Source organism: Hippoglossus hippoglossus, chromosome 13, assembly GCF_009819705.1.
Source record: "Hippoglossus hippoglossus isolate fHipHip1 chromosome 13, fHipHip1.pri, whole genome shotgun sequence".
In the NCBI taxonomy this organism is placed as follows: Eukaryota; Metazoa; Chordata; class Actinopteri; order Pleuronectiformes; family Pleuronectidae; genus Hippoglossus; species Hippoglossus hippoglossus.
Window position 1 is genome coordinate 3,938,860 of NC_047163.1, and position 25,034 is coordinate 3,963,893.

Consider the following 25,034-nt stretch of genomic DNA (forward strand, 5'->3'; position numbering starts at 1 on the left):
ACCAGGTCGTTTTGATGTAAACGCTTGCATGAAAGAAAACGGATTACAAAATACAGAATGAAACCATATGTCTTTGGCAACTACTGGTAGATAATAATAATAATAATAATAATAATAATAATAATAATAATGAAATTAACCAGGATAAATGAATAGTAAAACATGGAGAAATAGAAGAAAGGCGATACTGCTAAATCTCAAGCCCTTTGTTTTTTTCCCCGTAGCTGATCAGGATAACATTCGCTTCCGATTGGCCGAAATATCCACGACAGCAAAGCTGCGGTGAGACGGAAACGAAGGGTTCAGTTGAGCGGCCGCCAATTCACGTCTTCACACAACAACCCTGTGGTTAACTGTCTTTAAAGGGGTAGTCCGCGTCGTTATAGATCGATAATTAGCTTCACAAATCAAATGGCAGTTGTTCCATTTTTTTGTTTTGTTTGTTTGTTTGTTTGTTTTTTCACGAGAACACATCCAATCACACAAACAGCATAGTATACGACTTTCAAAGAAGCAAGCATATGATTGACATACAAACAGAAAAAAACAGAAAAAAGAATAAAGAAGAAGCACGATGCTCGGGAGAAAGGTCACTACCACTGCGGGAGGTGTAGAAAAACAGAAGGAGAAAAAAACAAAAAAAAAACATCTTGAGTGATACAATTTCAAACTCTGTACACAGTTTAGACGGTTGGCATGAAAGCAAAAATATTCAAAAGGTTGAGGGAGCAGTCGATAACGGACAGCGTGAGTGGGAACAGGTGAGGGTGGTGGGGGGAGGGGGGGGGGTGGAGGTGTCAGCTACGCTAACGTCAGTGGAGCAAACGGTGCACAATACACAGAGGGTTCAGGGCCACAGGTTACACACACTTCCATCATAGCAGGGGAAGGGGGGGGGGGGGGGGGGGGTGTTTTAATCTTATAGAATAAACAGACGCAGGGTGGGGATGGATGGATGGATGGATGGATGCACGTTCCGTTCAGCAGAGCTTGGTTTCCCGTGAAGCGCTTGCGGCCCCCTGATGCGTCCCGTGGAGCCGAGAGTTGCGTGGCGCGTCACACGGACTGCTCTTTGGGGAAGGTGAACGGAGCTCGGGGGCCCGGGGGGGCGGTGAAGCTGGTGTTGGAGTACATGGGCTCGCTGGCCAGTTGCTGCGTGTAGGGGTGCTGAGGCAGGAAGGTGACAGGCGGAGGAGGGTAGGCTGCGGCGGGCTGGGACTCGGGGAAGTGTTCCATGTTGCAGACGCGCTGGTAACTCATGTATTCAGCCGGGTTCAGCAACTCCTCTGGGCGCCCCCCAGAGTCCTGCGAGCAGAAGACAAGAGGAGAGAAGACGATACAGCAGGGTCACAGGGTTTTTCTTCATCTCAGACGGGGTTCGACTGAGCCCGACATGGAGTTTCACTACATCAGAACATTACAGCGCACGAGAGGACAGCGTGTCTGAACTACAGAGACGTTAGTGAGCAATGGCACAATCCAACAATTCTTCATAAACTCAAATTCAAGCAGATTCCTAAAACATCTTCATGCACATGTTCATTTAGAACGAGCAGCCAAGATGCCGAAATGCTGAATGTCTTTGAATTCTCTAATTTATACTGTTGTGTCTGTTGTTGACCTGATTTCTGTATTGACTTACCAGCTTGTTAAAACATGGCAAACCACTAACGTCAGCCATTATGTTTATATATTTATTCTCATGATTCAAAAAAGGTGCAGAAACAAATGTTGCACGCTGATTCAGGTCAGCAGGAGTTCTGTGGTGGTGTAGATGTGAGAGGCGACAGATATACATGTATATATAGCAGTGGTGTTTGTTTTAAGGTTATTGTTTTTTTATGTTTGGACTTGGATCAGACAAACTTTGTAATACAATAAACACACAAAACAAAAACACAGAAACAAACAAAAGAGATTTGCATTCAGTTGGAAGATTTGATATTTGATTAAATGTCAACAGTGGGAGCAGCGTCCGTTTAAAGAAGAAGCTCTCCAGAGATTTGTTTGTTTTGTTGTGCATTTATCTATGTGGGTGTGTCTTCGCAGCACGTTCCTGTATTTGGTTGTGTTGTGTGTATTTGCAGTGCATTTGTCTATTTGGTTGTGTTATGTGTATTTGCATTGTGTTTGTACATTGGTTTGTTGTGTGTATTTGCAGTGCGTTTGTATATTTGATTGTGTTGTGTTTGTACATTTGTTTGTTGTGTGTATTTGCAGTGCGTTTGTATATTTAATTGTGTTGTGTATATTTGCAGTGTCTTTGTATATTTGTTTGTAGTTTATTGTGTGTATTAGCTGAGCACGCTGTTGCCATAGTGACGTTGTCTTAGTTTGTTCATGTTCTGTCTATTTGCATGTTTTTTTGTTAAGTGTGTTGAAGTCTCTAAGGCACCATTAACATTACAGTTCCCACAATGCAACCCAGTAGGAATCGTTCATGTGCCACTCAGCGACTGGTAAACTCTCACGTCTCTCAGACCCAAACGCTCAGTTTGATGTTTTAGACTTTTTTATTCTAAGAAAACAGCCCATAACGACACAATGCGTTAATCGACAAATGCCTTCGTGTAATTATCATCATCTCCACAAGGGTGAACATCCACTTGACGCTCGGTCCGGACAGAATCACACGAAGAAGACATTTAAACTGCACTCGTTTTGTTTCCTGCAGCTTTCAAACAACTGCAGCCATTATTCTGCTGAATATCTCTTACATCATGTTGTTTGAAACAATCCATTCTCTGTTTGTCTGTTACATTTCCAAACACAGCGCTTCTACTGCTGCTGCAAAGTTTATAATGGCTCTGAGATGTTTGATGGAGCCGCGTGCACTCAGTCCTCAGGGTGTCACTCATCACGCCCACGTCTAAACCTGGAATCTGGCGATGCAGCTTGAACAAGCTTTGTCTGCAAGAAAGTGCTGAAGATTCTACTTCTCAGTGTTTTAAGCTGCATCCATGACACCAGGTTGAAACCGGCATTTTGAAACTAAAACTTGTCCACACAAGCATTTTAGCACTGAATCAGTTTTAATCCCTGTTCATACTAACACGCCAGAAAACACATATCACGAGTCTTCAAACAGGTGCAGCAGCGTTTCCACACTTCTATGTTTTAGCAGCTCTTAAACTCCAGAGTAGTGTGAACGTCAGGAGTATTCAGAGCAGAGTTCACACACACACTGAAAAGCAAGAGAATCGTACAGTACATCCTGCTTAGTGGAGAAATGCACTGGTTGGATTTAACTTGATGAAAACTCAGATTTTCTGATATCATAGCACTAGGATGCACTTTGGATTTGTGGATATCTAGTGTGCGCCCTGCTTATTTTGGCCATGAAGTTACAACAAAATACACAAAGCCCTAAATATCCTGTTCTATGCATTGATTATATTAACATTGTATATTTTGGTTACTAAAAGGGTTTTGGTTGGGTTTTAAATAATCTTATATGAGTAAATTAATTGAGCAAATAGTTTTGGGGCCAAAACTTCCTTCTTTAGAAAAATCCAAATGTTAATGGGGAAATAAAACAACAAAAAATGGAATACAAGCAACAAACAGACTATTAGATAAATAAAAATGGATGTTTTCATTGATAATTTGCATTCTGTGTCCCCTGGTGGCCACATGGTCCCAATTTTTGATTTATTTTTTGATTCCTTAAATGAGTTTGATGTCTACGAAAATGAAAAAATGAAAATCAATTAAACGTGAGTATTAAATGACAGCAATGAATAACACACATGCAAAAAAAAATAAAATAAATGAGAGTGAAAATGGAACTTACGAATATTCCTCAAGCATCTCTACTTCTACGAAAACGATGATCCCAGCTCTGAAAGTGCATCGTGGGAGGCAACAAAACCACAAACTGACTTCAAGCTTCCTATAGATCATTGCATTCGATAAACAAAATATAGAACTGTTGGCAAAACCATGAAGCTGGCACATTAAAAGATATATGTCATGGGTAAAACATGGGGAACAGAGCGAGGGATTTGTTTTAATAAGCAGGTTGTAAGCAAACAAACGTAAATATATATAAAATCACGTTTGTGTAGTGACTAATATAAGAAAATAATGTTGCGTCCATCTTCTTTGAAATTATCTTTTCCCTCAGCTTTATTAAAAGGGATTTTTTAAACATAAATTTGGACCAATACAGAGATTGAACTCTCAAGAAGTCATTTAAAGCTCCTCTGTGGGGGATGAGTGGGGAAACAGCGGCTCTCAGACACTCAGCGGGCCGAGAGTTGATCTTGTGTGAAGGTGAACGGTGTTTCCACAGCAGAAGACACACAGGTAAACCCGTCCTGACACACACGCCGCGCTCCACGATCCGACACGAGCGCCCGAATGGCTTTATTTGTTTCAGGTCAATATCAAGGACCGTTTCAAACTGCCGGAGAAAACTTTGCCCGGAGACTTTGTCAGGTTATTAATTTCTTTGCTCGCCGAGGAGACCTTGGTGAGTTCCAGCCGTTTCCAGCAAATCAAAAGCAACAGCGTGAGGAGAGGTTTTCTCTGCGCGTGGGTTTGACTCAGGACAGTTTGAGAGTCGGAGCGGAAACGTAAGCAAACTGCTGTCGACAGGAGTTCTTATCTGGTTTCTTGAATCTGTGCAGAGAAAATAAAGCATAAAAGGGACAATTGTGTATAACGATGAAGGACAAGTGTCAACTTCTTTCCCTTGTACAAAAATAAGGCCGAAATACAAACGAGTCTGCGCAGTAGTACTTTGTTGTGTGGAGCCGCGGTGTCAAGGTCACATCAATACGCATACTTCAGTCAGTCTCAGCTGACATCATCAAATAAATAATAAAAACCACCAACTTATCAGAAACATGAACATCTGAATGTACATACATGTGTGATAAGAACTTTGTCTATGATTGTACATGAGATAATGTGTCAGACGAGGAGAAAGCAGCAACTTCCTGTCGTTTTAGCTTTAGTAATAGTTGTTTTTTTTCAAAAATGTCAAACTATTCCTTTAAGAGCGCAGCGTTAACACAGTGAAAGAAGGATTTTCTTTTGAATGGTAAAACTCTTTGATTTAAGAGTTGGTGACATTTTGGAAATAAATGTTTTTCACTGGACATGAAAGTATTTTGAGAGACAGACACAGCGAATTCAAAGTAAAGGTTGTTCTGTTACTTCTTTCACTTCATGATGATTAATTCATCATGTTACACAAAGGACTGTAGATTTCTTCCATCAGAAAACTGGAGACGGTGAAACACATTTCCAGGAGCCAAAGAAACACATCTTTCTATAAATGCTGTGAGAGCAGCTCGTCAAAAGGTTTCCTTCATAAACAATATTCTCCAAAATAACCTTTAGATTTCAGATTCTTTTTTTCATTGTACCACTGGGGGCATCACAATTTAACCTCTTTCAAATCCTACATATTGGGGATTTAAATAAGTTCATAATGTCAATCCGCCAATTATAATAATATCAAAAAAAATAAAGTTGTTTTATTTCCTTGAGTTCTTAAGTTTGAGAGTTTGACCCGTAACTTTCTTTTCTTTCATCAAAAACATGTTTAAGACTAAAGTCTCTTCCACCTCAGCTGAATGTGTTTTTTCTGTTTCTCAGCTCTTCCAGAGTTTCAGCATCAAACTCCGGGCAGCGGTCCAAGGATTTATATAATAGATGGACTATCGGATAAAGGCCAATCTGAAGACATATGGTTCTTGAAGGGAAATTTAATGCAAAGAAGCTCATAAATGGAAAAGAGGAGATAATTAGATGGTCAATAAATACTAGCAAATAATTCAGGAGCTAAATTGCTCATCCGCAGAGGGTCAGAAGACGGCTGGAGCCAATCACAGCTGATAGTGGGCGAGAGTCAGGAAACAGTTTGTTCTGAGATACAGAAAAACAACCGTTCACACCTCAGAAATCTCACAGAGGCAGAACATGGAAACTCCAAAAAAGAGCCCAGAAAACTTCAGTAGATAATAATACATAAAGAATAAAGCAGCTCCTCGCAGGTTTTTTAATGTAAAAATCAATCTCATCGTCTCATAAATCACAAAATTAGTAAAGCAAAGACTTGTGGGCGTGTTCCCTCTGAACGTTCCCGTTACCGGATCAAACTCTGAAACAGGAGTTGATTGAAAACAGTGACTGTTAACTCTTCAGTGCTCGTTCTGCCTCTTTCTTCTCGTTCTTGTTTGACACTTTACGCAGAAACAGATGCAACATCTGCTGGGGAACAACATCTGGAGCTAAAATTAAACTTTCCCTTCACAGGATGTTATCGTGAACTGAGACTGTGTCAAGTCATTATCGTAATTCATTACTGTTGCTCGTCTTGTCTTTGTTATATGAACCTCATGCAGCATCTTGTGGGGCCATTTTAACAGTGATTATATAACTTCAATTCAACAGTCAACAGGGGGATACTTGTTTCAGAAAGTTTTACCACACTTGCAGCTGAGAGGATGTGTTTTGCTGTTTTTGCACTTTTCCACAGATCCAGCTTTATCTTAAATCACTTCCATATCTTGTTCCAACGTTTAGCAGAACAGTAAAAACACTCATTGCCCCGGTTGCTCGTTGAGATTTATTCCTGCGTTGTTCAGCATCTGGGCCGCGTCCGAACCCATGAATCAAAAGATCTGTCAAACAAGAAGCTGCAACTCAATAGTCTGATCGATACAACTGAATTTTAAACCTGTGCAGTTTTAATCTAAACTTATTCATGAATTTATTCCATTTACTTCCACAGTGGAGCATAATGTTATGTAAATCAATGTCTTTTCCTCACACGTCCCTCCAGCCTCTGACAGAAACTGTGTTCGGAGTAAATAATTTAGAAAAAGGCTCAAAACCTACAAAAAAAAGTTTTAAAACTATTAAAGAAGACGACTTATTGTGTTTGATCTGATTCTGTTTCTACCTACTGAAGAAAAAAACGAAATGAAAACAGCAGGTTTTAAAAGCCGAATGGACGGATGATTGCACTTTGATACCGTTTCAGGACCCTTTGTTAAATCTGCCAGTCGAGCGAGTGCAGACACTGAAAAGCACAGATCAGAATAAAGAGGTGTTTCCATACATTACATTCAACTTCACAGCTGCTCACACAACAAGAATAGAAAAGTCCGCCGCTCGGGAAATGGAAGATTCCACAATTATTCAAACAGCAAAAAGCAACAGATGCTTTTCTTTGTGATTTATTTTTAAAATCAATAACGCAATTGTTTGTGGCTTTTGTACTTTTCTGCTGAAAACGTAAGTGGCGAGGTGTTCTCTAAGTTTAGTGACCCTCTTTCTCTTTTTCTGTCAGGTCCGACTTTCTCCTCCATCCCTCGCTGAACTCAAAAGCTCTTTATTGAAAGTTTGTTGAAATGCGCAGCTTAAATGCATGAATTTAAAAGTGCGGGTTAATCTAAATGAAATCTGGATCACCTTGAAGTCATTCCCGAGCAACAGCGCGTCGGGCAGATAGGATAACCTTGGAGAAGAATGGCCCCCGTATAAGTTTCTGTATCTGAGAGTATAATAACTCAACTGTCACAGCAAATGGATGCTGGGAAAATACAATCAGGCCGTGATTAACAACTGGCCGATTTATTCCACTGATTACTTTCCAAGTCACTGACCGAAGCCTTTTATTCTTCTCCCCAGAATAAAGTGAGGATTTTGTGGACTCTGGATGTTCGGAGCTCGTGGTTCAGGCTTTGGCTCGGTAAACAAAGATTTTATTGAGTGGTTGTAACCTCGTGACTGGAGCGAGTCAAGACGAGGCCTGGTGCCTTATTACAAACACAGAACGTCAACAGGCAATTCCCACTGGGACTTTTGTGTGGAAACTGTCGGTTCCCCGGTGACAGTAAAACCGCCAATTCACAGAGCTGCTGATTGAACAGCTTGTGAATGCCAGGGTTAAGAAATGAATCGATATTGGTTCGTGTGTCTGGTCTGTGTCAGAACTGGTGGTTGAACATGTTTCCATGTCTCAGGGGGAAGAGCGGGTTGTCCACTAACCAGATGTTTGGTGGTTCGATGTCGTTGGGCAAGACACTGAACCCCTATTAATACTGGGTGAATGTGATTTGAATACATTTTTTTACTGGAAAACCTCAACAAACAATAGAAAATGTTAACGTCACTTCACATATCAATTGTATTAGGGTTTGTAATCCCTGAACACTTTGAAATTATGCAACTGATTCATCTAATCCCCTCCTATTGGTCCTCTCGTCAAAGCCACGCCCCCAAAATCCCATGAACGTGCACTGCCTGAGGCGACGACTTTTCGGGGATTTACTCACTAACTTCTGATTCAACGAATAAAAATTAAAACTATCTCAAAAACAAACTTCCAACGCTACTTTCCAACAACTTAATGCCTCACATTCCTGATGAAAGAACGTTATTTTGCTATTTCATCCCCATTCACTCCCGGACATCTTTAATTGTACCCATGTGTTAAAAACATGGTGACATTTTAACTATTGTTTTGGAGAAAGAAAAAAAAAAGGGAGAAAGTAATGAAGAAATTTAAGGTCCAAAAGTCAGAATAAATTATATCTAACTATGGATATTTCTGCCAGACTTTCAGGAGCTGCCTCCCACATGCGGCTGCCAAAGATTTAATATCAAAGATAAGTTCGGGATGTTAATGCAGCCCTCGTTCTGGAGCAGAGTTACAGTGTGTGAGAATATTAAAATCTGCTAATTTCCTCAGGCTTAATCACGGGGGGGGGTGAAAGCAGCATTTGGTCTCGTTGAGTTGAAAAACTGCTCTGTATATATATATTCAGATTGAGTTATGGTGTTGGGTGCATCGCAGTGTGAAATGTTCCGTATCCATGGCGACCTAATCGATACCTATGAGACCCCAGTGTGTTTACTTATTTTTCTGCCATTATTTTTGAAAGTGAGTTACACATGGAGTGAGGATAGCAAAAACATTTTTCTGGCCCAGTTTCGGCCCACGTCCATGGCCTGAATTAGTATTCATATTCACCACATGAGCCACTTTAGGTCCAGATGCAGATTGCACCATGTTTGCCGTATTCGTTTTGGAATATTTGGGCCACAAGACGACCAGAGGAGCCACATTATTGCCTGATCCGTGTGCTGTCTGTGCCTGATACGTTATTTCCAGGGGACGGAGCCGTGGGGAAAGTTTATTTGTTCTCCCCCCACAGTTCGGAGCCTGGTGTGTTCTTGCATCGAGTGTTGAACTCAGGTTGTACATATTTATTCACCGGTACAATGAGGGAACCGCTAATTTATTCAAGAGGCAAATGAACCTTTAAAACCAGCAACAATACAAACTGTCAAATGGAAACTTGACACTTTAAAAAGATAAAACTGGACCTTTTGTCTTTTTTGTGCCTTTTTAATCTTATAAAACCCATTTTTATAATAGACCTCGTTTGTTTTATTCTTTTATTTATGTTGCCTTTAACCAAATTTATTGCTTTTGTTCTGTTTTACGTATTTTAAGTACTTTGTCAACCTGTTTTTTAAAGTGCTATATAAGTTAAGTTTATTATTACATAACGCGCTTGCAGTTCACTCACGTAACGTCCCAGGAATCCCAAGCAACTGACCTGGTCTAAATTCTAAATGTGTGTCCTGTTGCCGTCCGGCGAATCCCAACGAGTGAATAATGCAGCTTTAGAATTCTGTTGTGTTACAGTTGTGAGTCGCTGCAAAAGTTCCTCAGTTAAATCTTCTCATTCTGACGCGGCTCTTGATACATTTGAGCATCACACCCACAGATTCTCCAAAACTGAAAAACAGCTCATTCCACTTATACAGTTGATTTAATCTTTGCAGGGCTTTTATTGCGCCCATAACGCACTTGACGACTACATTTAGATGAAATTGTCTTCACATGAGAAGAGAATTGCTGCCACAGTATATTTCTATAATAAACTCTTTGCCGTGCACCTCGCCGCGTCTCAACGACTTCCTCGAGAAAAAACCTCCTGCATTGCCTGGAGAATTATTTGCCTTTGGAAGTTTCATGGAAAGAAGCAGTCCCAGCGACATGGCGATTTGTGTCCCCTCATATCACACTTTGCTGTGTGTGAATAATGAATATTTCGAGTGGTACAGGGGGGGATTGTATTTGTGTGTGATGGCAGGATGTCTTCCTCTCCTGTGTGGTGCAGATGAGACATCAGAGCGACATCTCGGAGACGAGAGCGTGTTTTGCGCTGCCGCCAATCAGGATCGTCAAGTATGCCATAATCACTTGAGGAACCCGTTTTGCATGTTTGTGTCTGTTCAGGAAAAAATACTTTGCACTCGACATGTTCAATATTTTATACCGTCTTTGTTGTTGTTGTAGGAAAAACAGTGACTTCAAATACCCTACAGCACAGTTACATCCCGTTTTAATATTATTCAAAATGCAAATGCATGGATAACGATTCACCATTCCACCGAGATGTTCATGCAGAAGACTCATGCAGCTAAATCTCCCATGTTTTTGATATTAGAGGGGATTGTTAACTGTTTAGGGAGACGCTATAGATTTCTCCAGGATCAGGATTCATGCAAATGAAGTCTAAGAGACGATATGAAGATGAAGGGTTTTAAAAAATGTATTTTTCTCGCCAATGGGTCATATTTTACATGACATTTTCTTAAAAAATAATAGAGCTCTTATGCGGCTGATCCTATGATCTTACGCAATAATGTGCAAGCCGGGCTTAGGCTGCGTTGTTCCTCTGTTGCATCAAGGAACTGCATGTCTGTGTCTGTGCTGTATTGTAGTCGAAATAATAGCCTGGAAATATATGTCTGCCCTCAAACTTTCTGCAGAGCGGCAAGGGGGGGAAATCAAAAGACGGCCAGAGACTAAAGAGGGAGGTAGACAAGGGAACCACATGGAGCACAGAAAGGGAGGTCGTGGATGTGAAGGGGGCATGAGCGGCGGGAAGGAGTGCATCAGTCTGTGTACCTTGAGGCCAAAGTCTGAGGGGAAAGGCCTATAATGGCATGCGCTAGTGTGAGCTAGGCTGGATGGTTGCATACTCGACAAGGTCCCCAGGGCCAGTGTGAGCAGAGCTTCGTGGGCTGGGGGAGGAGGCCAAAGCTGCAGTATCCAGCTCCGCATACTGGACATCACAGTCCTTGTGGCCAGAGTTCTGGAGACAAGAGAGGCGAGAGGTGTGTGTGAGGAGTGAGGCAGCCAAAAATATGAGAGTGAGAGAGCGAGAGAGAGTGAGAGAGAGAGAGAGAGAGAGCTTGTGTGTGTGTGTGTGTGTGTGTGAGAGAGAGACAGAGACAGAGAGAGAATCTTGACTGAAGATCTGATGGTCATGGGGACATTTTTTTGCGTTTGTGAGCAGTGGTGTTAGAGAAGGAAGGCAAATAAAAATGTGTTAGCATGGAACATACAAAATGTCAGATTAAGACCGAGGCCACATCCACTCCAGCACATCTTCGTTTGAGAACGGCGATTTCAAACTAAAATGATCTCTGCCCACATGAGAGTTCTGGCTCCGTATCAGTTTTCATCCCTGTACATAACACATGACGACTCACAAATACTGGAATTGTTTGAGTAACAGCAGTTGTATCATTGTAAAATGCAGAATTTAACTGCACAACAGCTGTTAGCAAAGACAACAGAGTCGGCAACGCTTGTAACTGATGATCAATGTTGCGATCGTTAGCCGAGAGTAATGCCCGTTGTTTTCCTCCAGAAGGGGTCATGTGATAGGAGCCTGACGAATCAGCAAAGGCTACGTTGGGAAAAGACCCAATCAGCAAGCGGTTTGAGTGTCGAACTTTAATTTAGGAAGGTCTCAGTTTCTGAATAAAATGCTAAACGCACAAACTAAAGCAGAACTAGCAGCGTTTCCAAACTTCTCAGGTTCAGCGGGTCTCAAACTCCGGGGTTGTGTGGACGCCGCCTCATCCTGAGCAGAGCTGATGCGTTTTCAAACGAGCACGTGCAGAGTGGATGTAGCCTTAATGTGACAGACAAAAAAAGATGGAGATGTTGCACAGAAAATCATCAGACAGACAGAAAATGTATAATTATAAAGACCATAAACCAAAAGTTTGACACACGGAGAAGGACTCACACTTCGTTTACATGCACATCGGGTTCAGTTACAGGATTTTGTTTTCTTTCTGTGCAAAACTAGAAACCAAACACATATTGGACATGTGTTGCATCAATAAAACTCGGATTGAGGTGAACTCATGTCCACACAATCTTTCAAAAGACTAAATCTATGAGGACAGTCAGTGGATTCATGTGCTGCTCACATGAATCCACTGATTTTGGCTGTAACCACAGTGACTCCACACATGGAGGCATTTACACAACCAACCGTGACCATGTCCACGGAGCCGCTGTGCATGTAAACGCAGACAAAGACCTTCATTCAACCAGCATCCGACCGCTGTGCACAAACACAAGTCGATGATTGACCGACCGATTGACTCGATGGGCAATTGGCCGAGTAGATGATTGAGTAAATGACCTTAATGGGATAATCAATAAATGACAATGGAAAGCTTGCAGCGCTGTTTTTCCAATTCCCCCCACCCCACCCCCAAAAAATAACTAGGTTCTGAGACTTGGAGACACTGACACACAGAAACACGAAGGAATAATAAGAGACAACAAGGTAACACGAGCACATTCAATGAGGTTTTGATTTCCTCTGCCCTTCTCTGATGAGCTTTTTAATGTTGTGACAGAACTGACACGTAGTTTTAATCACTGACCTGAAATGGACGTTAAAGATGGAATAACATGTCATTTTATGAAAAAGCAAAAACAAAGTGGAGGTGGGAAGCAAGCGTGAATCACAGAGCGCTGATGTATTAAAGAGAGAACTAGAATTACACACGATGACAGGAATCAAAAGATAACGCTGCCCACATTACCAGGAGTAAAAACCTCCCAGACGTTTTTTTTCTTTCTGCTGCATAATGTTTTTTATATCTATTCCTGGAGCAGAATTCGGCTGCAGGAGAAGTGATTGGATCAGATGGTGGTGCCTCTGCTTTTTAGTCCGCCTGCTTTAATGAAATCAGTGGAGCAAAAAGAGGGTCAGGAGGAAGTCAGTGCAAAGCAGAGCTGTGATCTCCCTACATCTCAGGGTGGATGTTAACGGGGGAGTGTGATGGAGGAGATACCTGTTGTCCCCCAACTGCACCAGTGGACCTTATTTCCATCTGAGAAAAAGGATTACACAGGAATGATTGAAGCCTTCACATTAATAATTTAAAGTCTACAGTGCAGTCGCTCCACCGTTGCACATTTCCCCACCTCTCACACTCTGCACTCGCTGGATATTTAAATATCTGGAATATTTGTCATGACCAGTGTGCAATCAGGGGGAAAATTACAGCCACATCGCATTCAAAATTGGCAGATAGTGTTTTGCCCCCAGAGAATCATCATTAGTAACACTTGATGCTCAGCAGTCAATGCATGTCTCTCACAAATAGTGTTTTGCAAACCTCAGTGGTGGCTCGTTCATCTTAAGAGCAGCGCTAAACTCCAATTTAAGTGGAATGTTTGCAGAGATAAGAAAAATGGATCTAAAGAAAATCTGTCCTGTGTCCAAGGATTATCAGAATTAAACATCCGGTTCCTTTGAGCAGAGAATTGAAGATGATAGTTTAATATCCTTGAATAACTGCGCAGAAAATTAAAAAATCAATTCGTCCAGGGGAAAGGAGGGAGAGTGATTCAGACATCCCTGTGAGTTTGAGGAAAGAAGAGGAGTTATTTAAAAAAGCATAACATAAATGCAAAGCAGCAGATTTAAAGCGGCTTGGCAAACAGGCTAATGCATGAATCACAAGTATGCATGTACGTTTATTAAGAGCATGAGGGATGGAGCACAGTTTCCATTTAAGGTGATGTTTAGCCCGAGTTGTGCATCAACTTCACATTTGAGCCACATAAGTTTTGATAAACACAGCAGGCAGCAATTAACATTGAAGTTACACAGCGGAGAAGAATGTCAGAGAAAAATGAAACACACTGAGATGTCTGTAAACTGACAAAACAGATCAATTTAGCTCAAAGTTCCCCTGTTCATGTAATAACTTTTCAAGATGTAAAGGACAAATCAGGTGAAATATATATTTTTCTTATCGTCAATAAATCCCATAGAAAGACAACAACCATCAATGTGTCTCTTAACCTGGAGCTTTTTCACTCCCACTTATGTGTTAGCGGCACGTGTGCATCCTGGAAAATCTTCTTTTTAATTTTGGCGTCGGTGTTTTCAGGTTATAGCAGCACCACTGATCTTCAAGTCGGGGTCTCGCCTGTTTCTTATCTTTCTCCAAGTGCAGTTAACAGCAAAATGGCCAATTCTATTTGTGCAGCTTCAAATCATAACACACATTATCTTACATATCGAGGTCAAGACCTTAACGATCCTTCACCTCAGTTTCAGTGTCTGTCGAATATGTCACAGCATAAATATTGGAAACACTTCCTCTATCTGTTTCAAAGTAAAAGCACTCTCGCGTTTCTACTGACTGAATCCATTCATTTGTTTTAACAAGGTTTTTATTGTAGGAGCAGAAGCAGTAGATTCAGAGCTTTAGTTGAGTACAGAGACCGACTGTTATTCATAGAAATACAGTCGGTCTATACAGGAGCCCGCGGCGTCAGAGAAGTGGCTACACTCTGCAGGTACTTCTACTTTGAGTACTTGAAGGACATTAAACTGCAAGTACTTTTTTGACTTGTCTTTTTATCAATACTTTTACAGAGGGTAAAATGTTTTAGTACTTGAGTACAAGCTCAAAACAAAATATGAGTAAGTAATAAAGTAATAAACTACAGTGGCTGCAGTTTGGAGCTCGATGACTCAGAGGAATAATCTGTTGGGGAGGCTGTGGATACACAGAAATACTTTTTAGTGGCATCAGAGTTCATTGGTGGTTTTTGTATTTCGTGGCATCGACAGAAAGAAAAATACAAACATGTCGTAGTAAGTTCAGAATTGGTTTTGAACAAGTTATTTAAAACTTTGTACGAGGTTTAATTTCCAATTGCATGAATCCAGATCCGCACCCACATCAGCTTTCTGCAGGTCAAACTTTTTTCATATACAACATGAGACTTCTGACCTTCAACAGCAAAGCAGGCAGCAACAATAATATTAATATAGAGCTGCTCTTGGTAGCTATTCTATGGCAGACAATTACAACAGTGAGACACTTTTCTGCTTGTGCACACACACACACAGACACACACATGCACACACACACACTGTCCAAAAGACCAAACGACTTTATATTTTCTTTAACTCAAAGCCGAGACTCGAGCCAAAATCGAGCAAAGCCCCAAACGCACTCGAGCATCTGCGCCACTCAGGGAGGCTCACCACAGTTTAGCCGAGGAATCTGATAACAAGGCGAACACTTCACAGTCAATACACAGGGGCGTCGACGAACTGAGGAGCATCACGCCGAGAAGTTCTCTGCACAGAGTTGCCATGCAAACACACGAGTAATTACGATGGTTCGGAGGAAGAGGACGGGAGGTGAGGCCGAGGGCGGAGTGGTGAGTGCTGGGGTCAGGGCATGATACACACACACAAACACACACACACACACACACGTTCAACAACACACAAGCACAGACGAAGCAGCAATGTTAAAACATCCTCAGCGACATTCAGGAAGCATCACAGCGCCGCATTTCAATTCTGAATCAATTCTCAAAAAGCTCCAAGCAGCGAGTTCCATCCTTTCACCGGCAATCACGACCAGCCGGAGGGCGGCGGCTGCTGGTGACCCCGACACAGAGACGCTACTTTCAACCTGCTCGTGGCGTCGCTACTCACCGGCTTATCGGTGAAGGGGGTCGACTCAGAGGGCGCCATGTCGTAATAAGGAGGCTGAAGAGGAAGCTTCTGCATTTCCTCGTCCTTGTCGAGATGAACCACCTACAGGAAACACACAGGGCTCAGCAACACTCATTTTTTTTCAGACAGGAGCTCTGGAAAATGTCCAGACGTTCTCCAGAGTTTGACTTTCACATATGGAGAAGCAGCAGGAGGTTCTGTGCCTTAGATTCACAGAGATAGGGAGAGATATTTGTCGTGTTTTTACTTTTTTCAGTTATGCTGGTTTATGGTGAGTCGTGTTCGAATGTGTCAAAACCTGAGAAGCTCTCTCAGCTCACTGTCTCGCTAGTGTCCTTTCACAGGACTCCCAAGATGTGAAAACAACATGTAGACAAAACGTCCATATTTTGTGTATGCGCCAAACGCCTGGAAGTTCAGTGTGAATCAAAACATTTGCAGAAAAAGGGCAATGTCAGCATCTAAACTTAATATAATAATACAAACACATTAGCACCTTCATCTCATGGTTCTATCCTGCAGATATTATTACCACTGTTATATAAATATATTTATATATATTTGCTCACTCAGACATTAACCAGAGCTGGTAAAACTCCAGAGATTGTCCTGAGGAACTAAAACGTTCTCACATACAGCTCCTGCAGATTATTTCAGAATATCAATACCAGATAATAGTACATGATAGAGTTCAGTGCTCGTCTGAAAGTAGCTGCAATGACCTGAAAAAACACCACAGACCCGTTTACACAGTTTATTCTGCACTACAGTTCTGACCAAAGTTGGTTTAGCCTCTGGCCCATCACTGACAATACTTCCTTTGTTGCATAATACTTTAAGATGTAAAAAACGTCAGCGGCAGAATATAAGGTTTTAAAGTTTTTTGACGTCGTTTGCTCACAAACGAGACGTGAAATCTGACAGACGAGCAGTTTGAACTCCGTCTGCTCCGCTGAACTCTGTTTGCATCAAAGACACTTTGTCTAATTAATCGTCAGTCAAAGGTGATGATGTAAACGTCTGAAATAAAGCAGAAGCCAGAAAATGCTGTAAATCTAAACTGGGGGCGAGAGACGAGGCCGCGGCTGAAGGGAAACGAGGACGCGGGGGGGAAACGGTTGTGAAGGTGACGCGTGATTACAGAGCAGATTAATTACAGCTCAGCAAACACATATTGTCAACATGTGGATGAGGCTCATTGAGATCATGTTTATAATATTCAGTCTGAATCCATTAAGGGACTCGCCGCCGTCTTTTTACAAGACAAACAAAGCATAAAACAAAACACTTTAACGGCCTCGCAAACTGGGCTCCCTGTCTGGATGTGAAAAATCCCAGTCTGGTGTTTACACGTCCCCCCCCCCCCTTTTTTTAATAGTGTGATGTTGCTAAAGTGAAGTATTTAAATTCATCCCAGAGCCAAAGACGCCTTTGAATGGAGACTTTCTACAACTGTGCCTTGGCTTTGTCACATTTCCAGAAGGAATATCTCAGCGTTTGAGGATTTGGAACACCGGACCCCCCCCTGATAGATGTAGAAAATTTAAATTTGAAAAAGAGCCTTTAATGTGTCAAATGCTTTTCTTTTTTATTTACTCTCTGAAGAAAAACTAAGGCGACGTGCTTATAAAAGATACAGAGGCTTCGATTTCACTTAAAAACATTTAGGAAAAAATGTTGAACAATCAGGGGACTAAACAAACCTTGTGAATTCCAAAAGCGGAAATAAGTCAACTTCCTATTTGTTGAGGTTAACGTTCAAAGACGACACAATAATACATATCAGGACGATTTCAATGACAGGAGCCTGAATTTCATAATTGCATAAAGCTTTCACTTTGTATAAATTACTACGTGGCGCAGATAACGATGTTATTCCCGCAGCAACAGCAGAAGGATGTTTAAAGCATCGTTTATATTAGAATAGAGCGGGAAGTGAAGGGTGAAGACGAGAGGCGACGCTCCCATTTGCTTTCAAACACGTGTGTATCTCACCATAACACACAAGTCACACCCTGAAACCACAGTTACACCGGTTTCCGCAGCCCGTCCCTTTGTGTGCTTCAGTTTGACTAATCAAAACTCTGCCAAATGCTGTTTGATCCCCATTTTTCTCACCCTCAAAAAAAAAAAATTGCTGTTGAACGCCACTTGGTTCGTGTGAGCGTTTCCATTCATATTACATCAAACGGCAGATAATTTAATGGCTGAGCGGTTGAGAGGCGAGCGGAGCACCAGGCTTCATATGTAATTAGCTGGAGGAAAGCGTTTGTTTTCGGAACATAAAGACATCGGCCTCCTGGACGCCTGTCGTCTGCTTGGCCCCTCCGACTCCGTCTCACGGCAACGTACGCTGATTGTTTGTGATGTAGCGAGCGCAGATGTTTATACTTTGGCTGCGTTGCCAGTTTTGCTTTGTGCATTGGGCGATGATAAAAAACCGCCGTGCTGCCAATTTCCACAGGCCAGTCAGGACCCCCAGCAACCGATCCTGAAATAGAGCTGCAGCATCCAACTTTTTCCAGCCTCCAGTTTCAATATTGGGATATTTCATATGCCATTTCCTCTCTCTCTCTCCCTCTCTCTGTTTGTGTATTTGTGCCTGAATCCAAACCTTTCCCAAAATCTGCTGTTCTCTGGTGTTCATGGTGTTTTGGACTCAGAACTGTGGTCAGAGCTGAGCTGAGGATGTTGCAGCCGCAGGAAACAGAACAGACTGATCCGAAAACAGTCAGAAAACATTATTATGCCTTTTTCTTTTTATACCTATATTAGACACTAACGATATATTATCCTTGTTTCTGTTTCTTCGTTTAAATAAGAACATTATTTCATGTATATGCGGTTTATTAGATTTTGTATTCCTTATATCTCTATTTTTTATATTTTAAGTTTTACTGTTGCACTGTTTTCACTTTCTTTTAATTACTTTTACATCTGCTGTGCCATCGTTTTACAGGCGATGTTCATCTAATGCACAACTTTGCATAGGATCAGTTATTTATCTTTAAATCTGTATTTAAATCTGGCTTTGTCAGTTTCAAACAAAGGCAAAAAATATACATTTAAATTTGAAATGCAATTCTCCAGAGTGTTGAAACTCCTCTGGTATTATAGCTTTTAAGTCTCTTAAAGCTTCTGAAAAGGGAAGATTTAAAAATAAAACGGAGGAATTCAACCTGCAGCAGTTACATTGAACAATAAAATAAAAGTGAGTTGTTATTATTATTATTACAAATCGCCTGGCAGCTCAACAGATGCTGATTATCTCAGTGTCAGTTCAAGACACAGCTCATCAAGATGATTGACAGGCAGGAAGTTGTCTCTCTGAAGGAAGGAAGGCGGAACTAAAGACCCTGCAACCCTCTATTACTGTTTGTTCCATCATAGTATGTGAAGTATAACGTGCAATATCTCATATTACTGCCACTTTAGTGTAGTATTAGTTTTCTGTCTCAGGTAACGTACTTACATAATTTCTGGTTCTGCATTTACTCTGTATACACTTTATATTCTATATATATATATATATATATATTTTGAGATGTTAATACTAGCTTCATTCTCTGTACTCAAGAATTATTATCTTATCTTTAAATATTTTGTTGTACACATGTAATATAATAATGTATCAATAGAAATAGTTTATTCCTGCATATTTTACCCATCACGTATATATATATCTCATTATGGACCTGCTGTGATATATATATATATATATATATATAAATATATATATATATATATTGGTACTTTGCTAACTTGCTGAGCGTGCAGCTTCTTTTAAAGTAACTGCAGCAGTAAAGCTCAACACATTAAATCCTGTCCGGTGACAGTTGCCGGCTCATCTTCCCACTAATCACCAGAGAGTCGGGCGTCAGGTGCTGTTCTCTGGTGCTCGTGCAGGGAGGAGAGCACATTACCCCCCCCCCCCCCCCTCTCTCCATTACTTCCCCTGCACAGATGTCCAGCAGTTTGACCTTGGAGCGATAAAGACCGTCATAAAGTTGCTTTTAAAATCTCAGCAGTGCTGATGCACGGCGGCCAAATCGATGGTTTGAATGAACCTGTGATTATTCAGATTCTAATAACTCTTTTTTTTTTGTTGAATGACTTGTTATTTTGTTCGGCAGTAAAGGTCTGAGCCGGCTCGCTGTGACCTCTGTTCCACGCCTTTGATTTCTTTCTTATGAGAGTTGCCATTTTTCTCCTAAACTGTGGACCGAGCTGTGGACAAAACAACAGCAATCACATTATGGTGACAGACTGTGTTTTCATGCATGTCTGACCACCAGCTGATTTAAAATATTGCTCCCACAGATCCAGTCATCAAGGGAGCCGGGGGCCGAGTCGGGAGAAAATGAGATTTCAGATTTCCATCGGGATTTGGGATTATTTGTTTTGACCCGCGGCAAATCAAGTTTCAGGTTGTGTCGCACACAAGTAACGCAGCTTTGTTAACTCCACTGTGAACAGCGACATGTCTGCTCTGACCGTCGTCTGCATACAAAGATGGACGACTCGACGGGCTCCCCGAAAGTGAACCCAAATCACCTTGATCGCCCCCTGGTGACTGGGCTGCAGTATAGGTCATAAACCCTGACTCCTCCATGTTAGTGGGTAGAACATTTACTGAGCTAAAAAGTCAAAGTAAATGTTGACTACACTTTTCCAAAGATGGTTTCTGTCATTTCAGGTGCATTGCCTTCATATCATATCTGATCATTAAGATGATTGGCAGCTGAGACTGACTCCTGATTGGTCGAACGCGTGCATTGATTAAACCTCAATACTGTGGCTCCACACCACAATCACTACTGCACGATATGGCTCCAAATGACACCAGGAGCACATGGCAATAACCGAATCCGAGAAATTCTTGCTCCATTTTTGTACAATGGAAGGAAGTGGAGATGCGTCGTCCAGCTTTATAAACTGTCTAAAGCTTCGACAGGTAAGATAAGATAAGATAAGATAAGATAAGATAAGATAAGATTCAGTTGTTACAGCAGCAGGCAATAAGTCTGAATATGTCATTATTCTCTACATGCTAATTGCTAACATGAAGTAGTGGACATTAATCTTTAGTGTGTATTTTTTTGGCAGCTAGTATTGAATGAATCCACATACTTCATTTTGTTGTGCAGAAAACTATAGATTGTGGTGAGAGTCATGAATTTTGATGAGTCGCGTCACTTCTCCACTGAAACACATCAACACGTTACATCTTTTAAAATCTAAATTGATGAGGTCTGCCCCAGGAACTTCCAGCATCAGGGATCAAACTCTGCTGTGTGACGGTGTTTTCTTTTATTTGCCTCTTCAGCCCAGATCAGTGATCTGAGGAAATTGCTACGGCGGAAATAATTCTCCCCTCGCTAATCCACTCGATGTTGACATTTCAGTTTGTCTCTGATTAATAACAAAGCTGCTCGTTCAAGTTATGAAATCATATCTCCTGCTTGAAAAAAACAACAACACACTGCTGAGAGATGAAAGTGTTTATGAGAGTCGAGTGGTGCTTTAGAATCTATTCCACTCGCCTCCTCCAAATTTAAGATACTGAATTAACACTATATACTTGTAGTACATAGACCTATGCTGCATAGATCAGGTGCATACAGTTTTCACCCTATAGACATTAAATCTGCTTCCCAGCATTATCATGATTATTATTACTAGCCTATTATTTATTATCAGCATTAATGTTATAATTTGTGCCGCTATCATTGCTACTGTTATTATTAGTAACATTATTACATCTATGAGTATTACAATAATTATTCTCATTATAAAGTGCGGTAAACAAACTGATCCTGGTCTCTCTCTCTATTGCCTCCACCTCTTTCTCTGGTCTCAACCCGACGGGTCGAGGCAGACGAGCGCTCCGAACCAGACTCCACCCCGAGTCTGGTTCTGTCCAAGGTTTCTAACTTGGTTCTTTCTCCACTGTTGTCAAATCCATTCACACAGTGGGAACTGTTGGGTTTCTCTCTGTGATATGGTAAGGTCTTGACTTTACAGTATAAAATGCCTTGAGATATTGTATGTGGTGGCGCTAAAAGAATAGAGTTACATAGAATTGAATTCAATCTCGGAGCCTATTGGTTTATTATGATGACGAATTAGCCTCTTAGGACAATTGCCAATATACTTTGTTTGGTGTTTTAGGTCCAGACATCATTTTGGCTAATCTCAATTAAAAACTTTCTACATATGAATGCAGATAAACAAAAAATCTGATATCTGATGCATTTTGTTCTCTGTGCTCTGCTTCTTTTGGACATGAACTGTTTACCTGCCGGCGACCAAAGCCGGCCCAAGTGTGATTGTTTAGACAGGAACCGAAAACCAGAAGTTTTCCGCCTCAAGTCCAACTGTTCTAATCAACTGTGATGTGTTATTTCTGACGTGGCTCCCGAACACATTTTGATATATTTGTGCTTGAATTGGAAACATTTCACTTAAACGTTGGAGACACATTGACAGAAATGTGATGTAGGATTCTGGGGGAGATTTCAGAATCTGTACCCGTTCCAATTGAGTGAATGAGAAGAAGAGACGAGGAGGAGGAGGAGGAGGAGGAGGTGGAAGAGGAGGAGGAGGAAGGATCTCTCTTACCTGGATGTCATCAGATGTCAAGTGTCCCTTCATGTCGCTGTTCTTCTTTTTGGGCGGAGGAGGGGCCGGCTTGTGGGCGGGCGGGAGGTCTGTCCTGTTAAGAGAGTGAAAAGATAACATGACACTCAGCACAGTCAGAGATCGTCCCTCTCTACGTCCCTCACCTTCTACAGCACTCTAATGAGAAGTCCTGCCTGCACTTGCCTTTTTTCACTCTTTCCTCGGATTTTGATAGATCTCGTGTCGGAGGCTTTGTTGCGGCGGCAGCCATTCCCCCTGCCCTTTCAAAGGCTCTCGCTGGAGAGACACTGTGCTAATGAGAGTGGGCTGTAATTGGACACTGAGGTGAGGGGACGGGGATGGAGGGGGCATAGGGGGCAGGGAGAAGGGCATGTGTGAGTCAAGTCCTCGGGGTGGATCGAGCCTCATCCGGAGTGCCACGTGGACAAACACCCTGCCCACTGCGAAGCCACTGTTTGTGAGACATGTCGTCCTGAGTGGTGACTCAGAGAGCTCAGCAGGCAGCTCCTGCTCTCCACCTTTCCCTGGACCCCCGGTACTAACATCCACTAATCCCAGTGCACTCACCCTGCCTCTCTGTTGACACACCTGGGGAAGAACAAAGCCTCAACACCTGCGCTCGTTCAGGAGCCGCCATTAACAGAGCGGCAAACGACTAGTTCCTTCGAAACAGGGGATGAGATTTTTCGCTGGAGACGAGGGCCACTCCAGCACGCAGTCATTGATGCGATGATAAAAAGGGAAATTAAATCGTGAACAGGAAAGACAGCGGTAATTGAAAGCTTGATGTTGAAATAGTTTGAAGTGCGCGCAGATAATTATTTCAGACAAGGAAGCAGAAGGGTTGTTGCAATGAAATCGTTACAAAGAAAACTCCTTCCCTCAAACACGCCGGCAGTCAGATGTCATCTGCCATATTGTGACATGATATCAGCAGCGAGCAACGATAATGAAGTGGATCACAGGCACTGAGCTGTGTACCTACAAGCAGCATCTCCGGCTCCTCCCGCCTCCCGACCGCACCGGTTTGCGTCCTTATTGAATAACATGACCTTTCCTGCAAGGCCAAGTCGGCGTTTTAATGTGCAGAAAATTCGTGCATGAGTGCTCCCCTTAACTCTTTCTTTCACGCTCATTATTTCCGGTCCGTATCACCTTGTCTCCAGACAGGGCTGCCGTGCCACTGCCAGATTCATGTGGCACCCTGTTCAGCCTGCCTGCAGCACCGAGGCACAGCAAACACACACACACAGAGCGGCAGCGTGCAGCAGACTCCCTCGTCTACAGTCGCAGAGCCTTCACAGGGGCTGGCATCCATTTTCTCACAGACAGATAATGATGAGTCTTGTGGAAATGCGGTTTGTGCAGGTGCAGCGGTGCGTGCTCATTATAAAGAATCGTAATCCGATGCTGATGACGGACCGGATTCGGATACAGACTTCTGAAATCTTGCCGTGACAGCAAACAAGATCGTTTGCTTTCAAGAAACGCACGAGACAAAGTGTGACTCTCAGCCCCGTGCACACAGCGAAACGCCCCAATCACGAGTTTCCCCTCGGTTTGCTGAGACAGAATCGTTGACGACCGCCCCGTGCAGTGACCTCATTGTCATTTTGAAATGTGGCATCACTGAATATATATTTTTTTCTCAATATTTACTGTGTTTTTTTTATACACATCTTAATGTCGGGTCAGATTTATTCAAGCAGTTTATGTTTAATTCAGCATTTTTATTCAGACCCTGCTGCATTTTTCAGCTTCCATTTGATCCCCGAGGAGCCCGATGATTGCATTTCAGAGCACATTTCGAGAAGGAGCCTTTTCATATGAGCAAAGCGTCGGGGTCCCTGTATGCAGAGTAGGTTTATTAAATCTGACCAAACATGAATACAAACTCCACATAGGAACCACTTTCCCCGTCATACTTCTCTTTTCTTTATTCAATTCAGCTACTTGTGTAATCATGTTACGAGCAGTGGCCTCGGGGGACAGGCGGTGGTAGACTGTCACTGCAGGTCGACACAGAAGCCGGAAAACAGCAGGGGAAGGTATCATCGGTGTTTGATGAAGCGACGTGTGTGCAGAGCACGGGGTGTGTGTGTGCTCGGGCACATGTGGATTTAGATGAACGTGTGTGTGTGTGTGTGTGTGTGCTGTCTCACTGGTGTACGGAGGCTCCTACGACTCTCAAGAACTGATGTAAAATATCATTGTGTGGCAGCAATGATTAAAAGAAGACATTATGCTTATCCAAAGATTTAATGCTTCTTTGATCTCGAAACTCTATTCACGATTTGTTTTCATTTTTTTTCCAGCTGAACGCAGCTCTTCTCTTTCCTTTGAGCATCGAACTGTCCATCAACAGCTCATTTAATAAAAAAAAGCACATATCTCTGAGTCTTCTTACAGTAACTGCTCCTTACACTTATGAAAGTTATAAAAAACATTAAACTCAAGTATCTGCCGAGATCGCGACAGGTCGGCTGTGCCAGGAAACACGTGGTTAGATCATCAGCCGGATTTAAAACAAGATAACAGCTTATTTAAATC

The 25,034-nt window shown here is 42.0% G+C and overlaps 1 protein-coding gene across 2 annotated transcripts in view; it reads right to left on the minus strand.

The window, feature by feature from the left end:
* Positions 1–435: 435 nt before the first annotated feature.
* Positions 436–25,034, minus strand: part of LOC117772621 (bromodomain-containing protein 4A-like) — a 36,644-nt gene continuing 12,045 nt past the window's right edge. For both annotated transcript variants that reach the window (XM_034603892.1, XM_034603891.1), the window contains 3 exons: positions 22,464–22,557; positions 15,822–15,923; positions 436–1,305 (listed from right to left, as the gene is read on the minus strand). In XM_034603892.1, the coding sequence (XP_034459783.1) occupies positions 1,057–1,305; positions 15,822–15,923; positions 22,464–22,557 (445 nt within the window). In that variant the 3' untranslated portion in view covers positions 436–1,056. The remainder of the gene's footprint in view (positions 1,306–15,821; positions 15,924–22,463; positions 22,558–25,034) is intronic.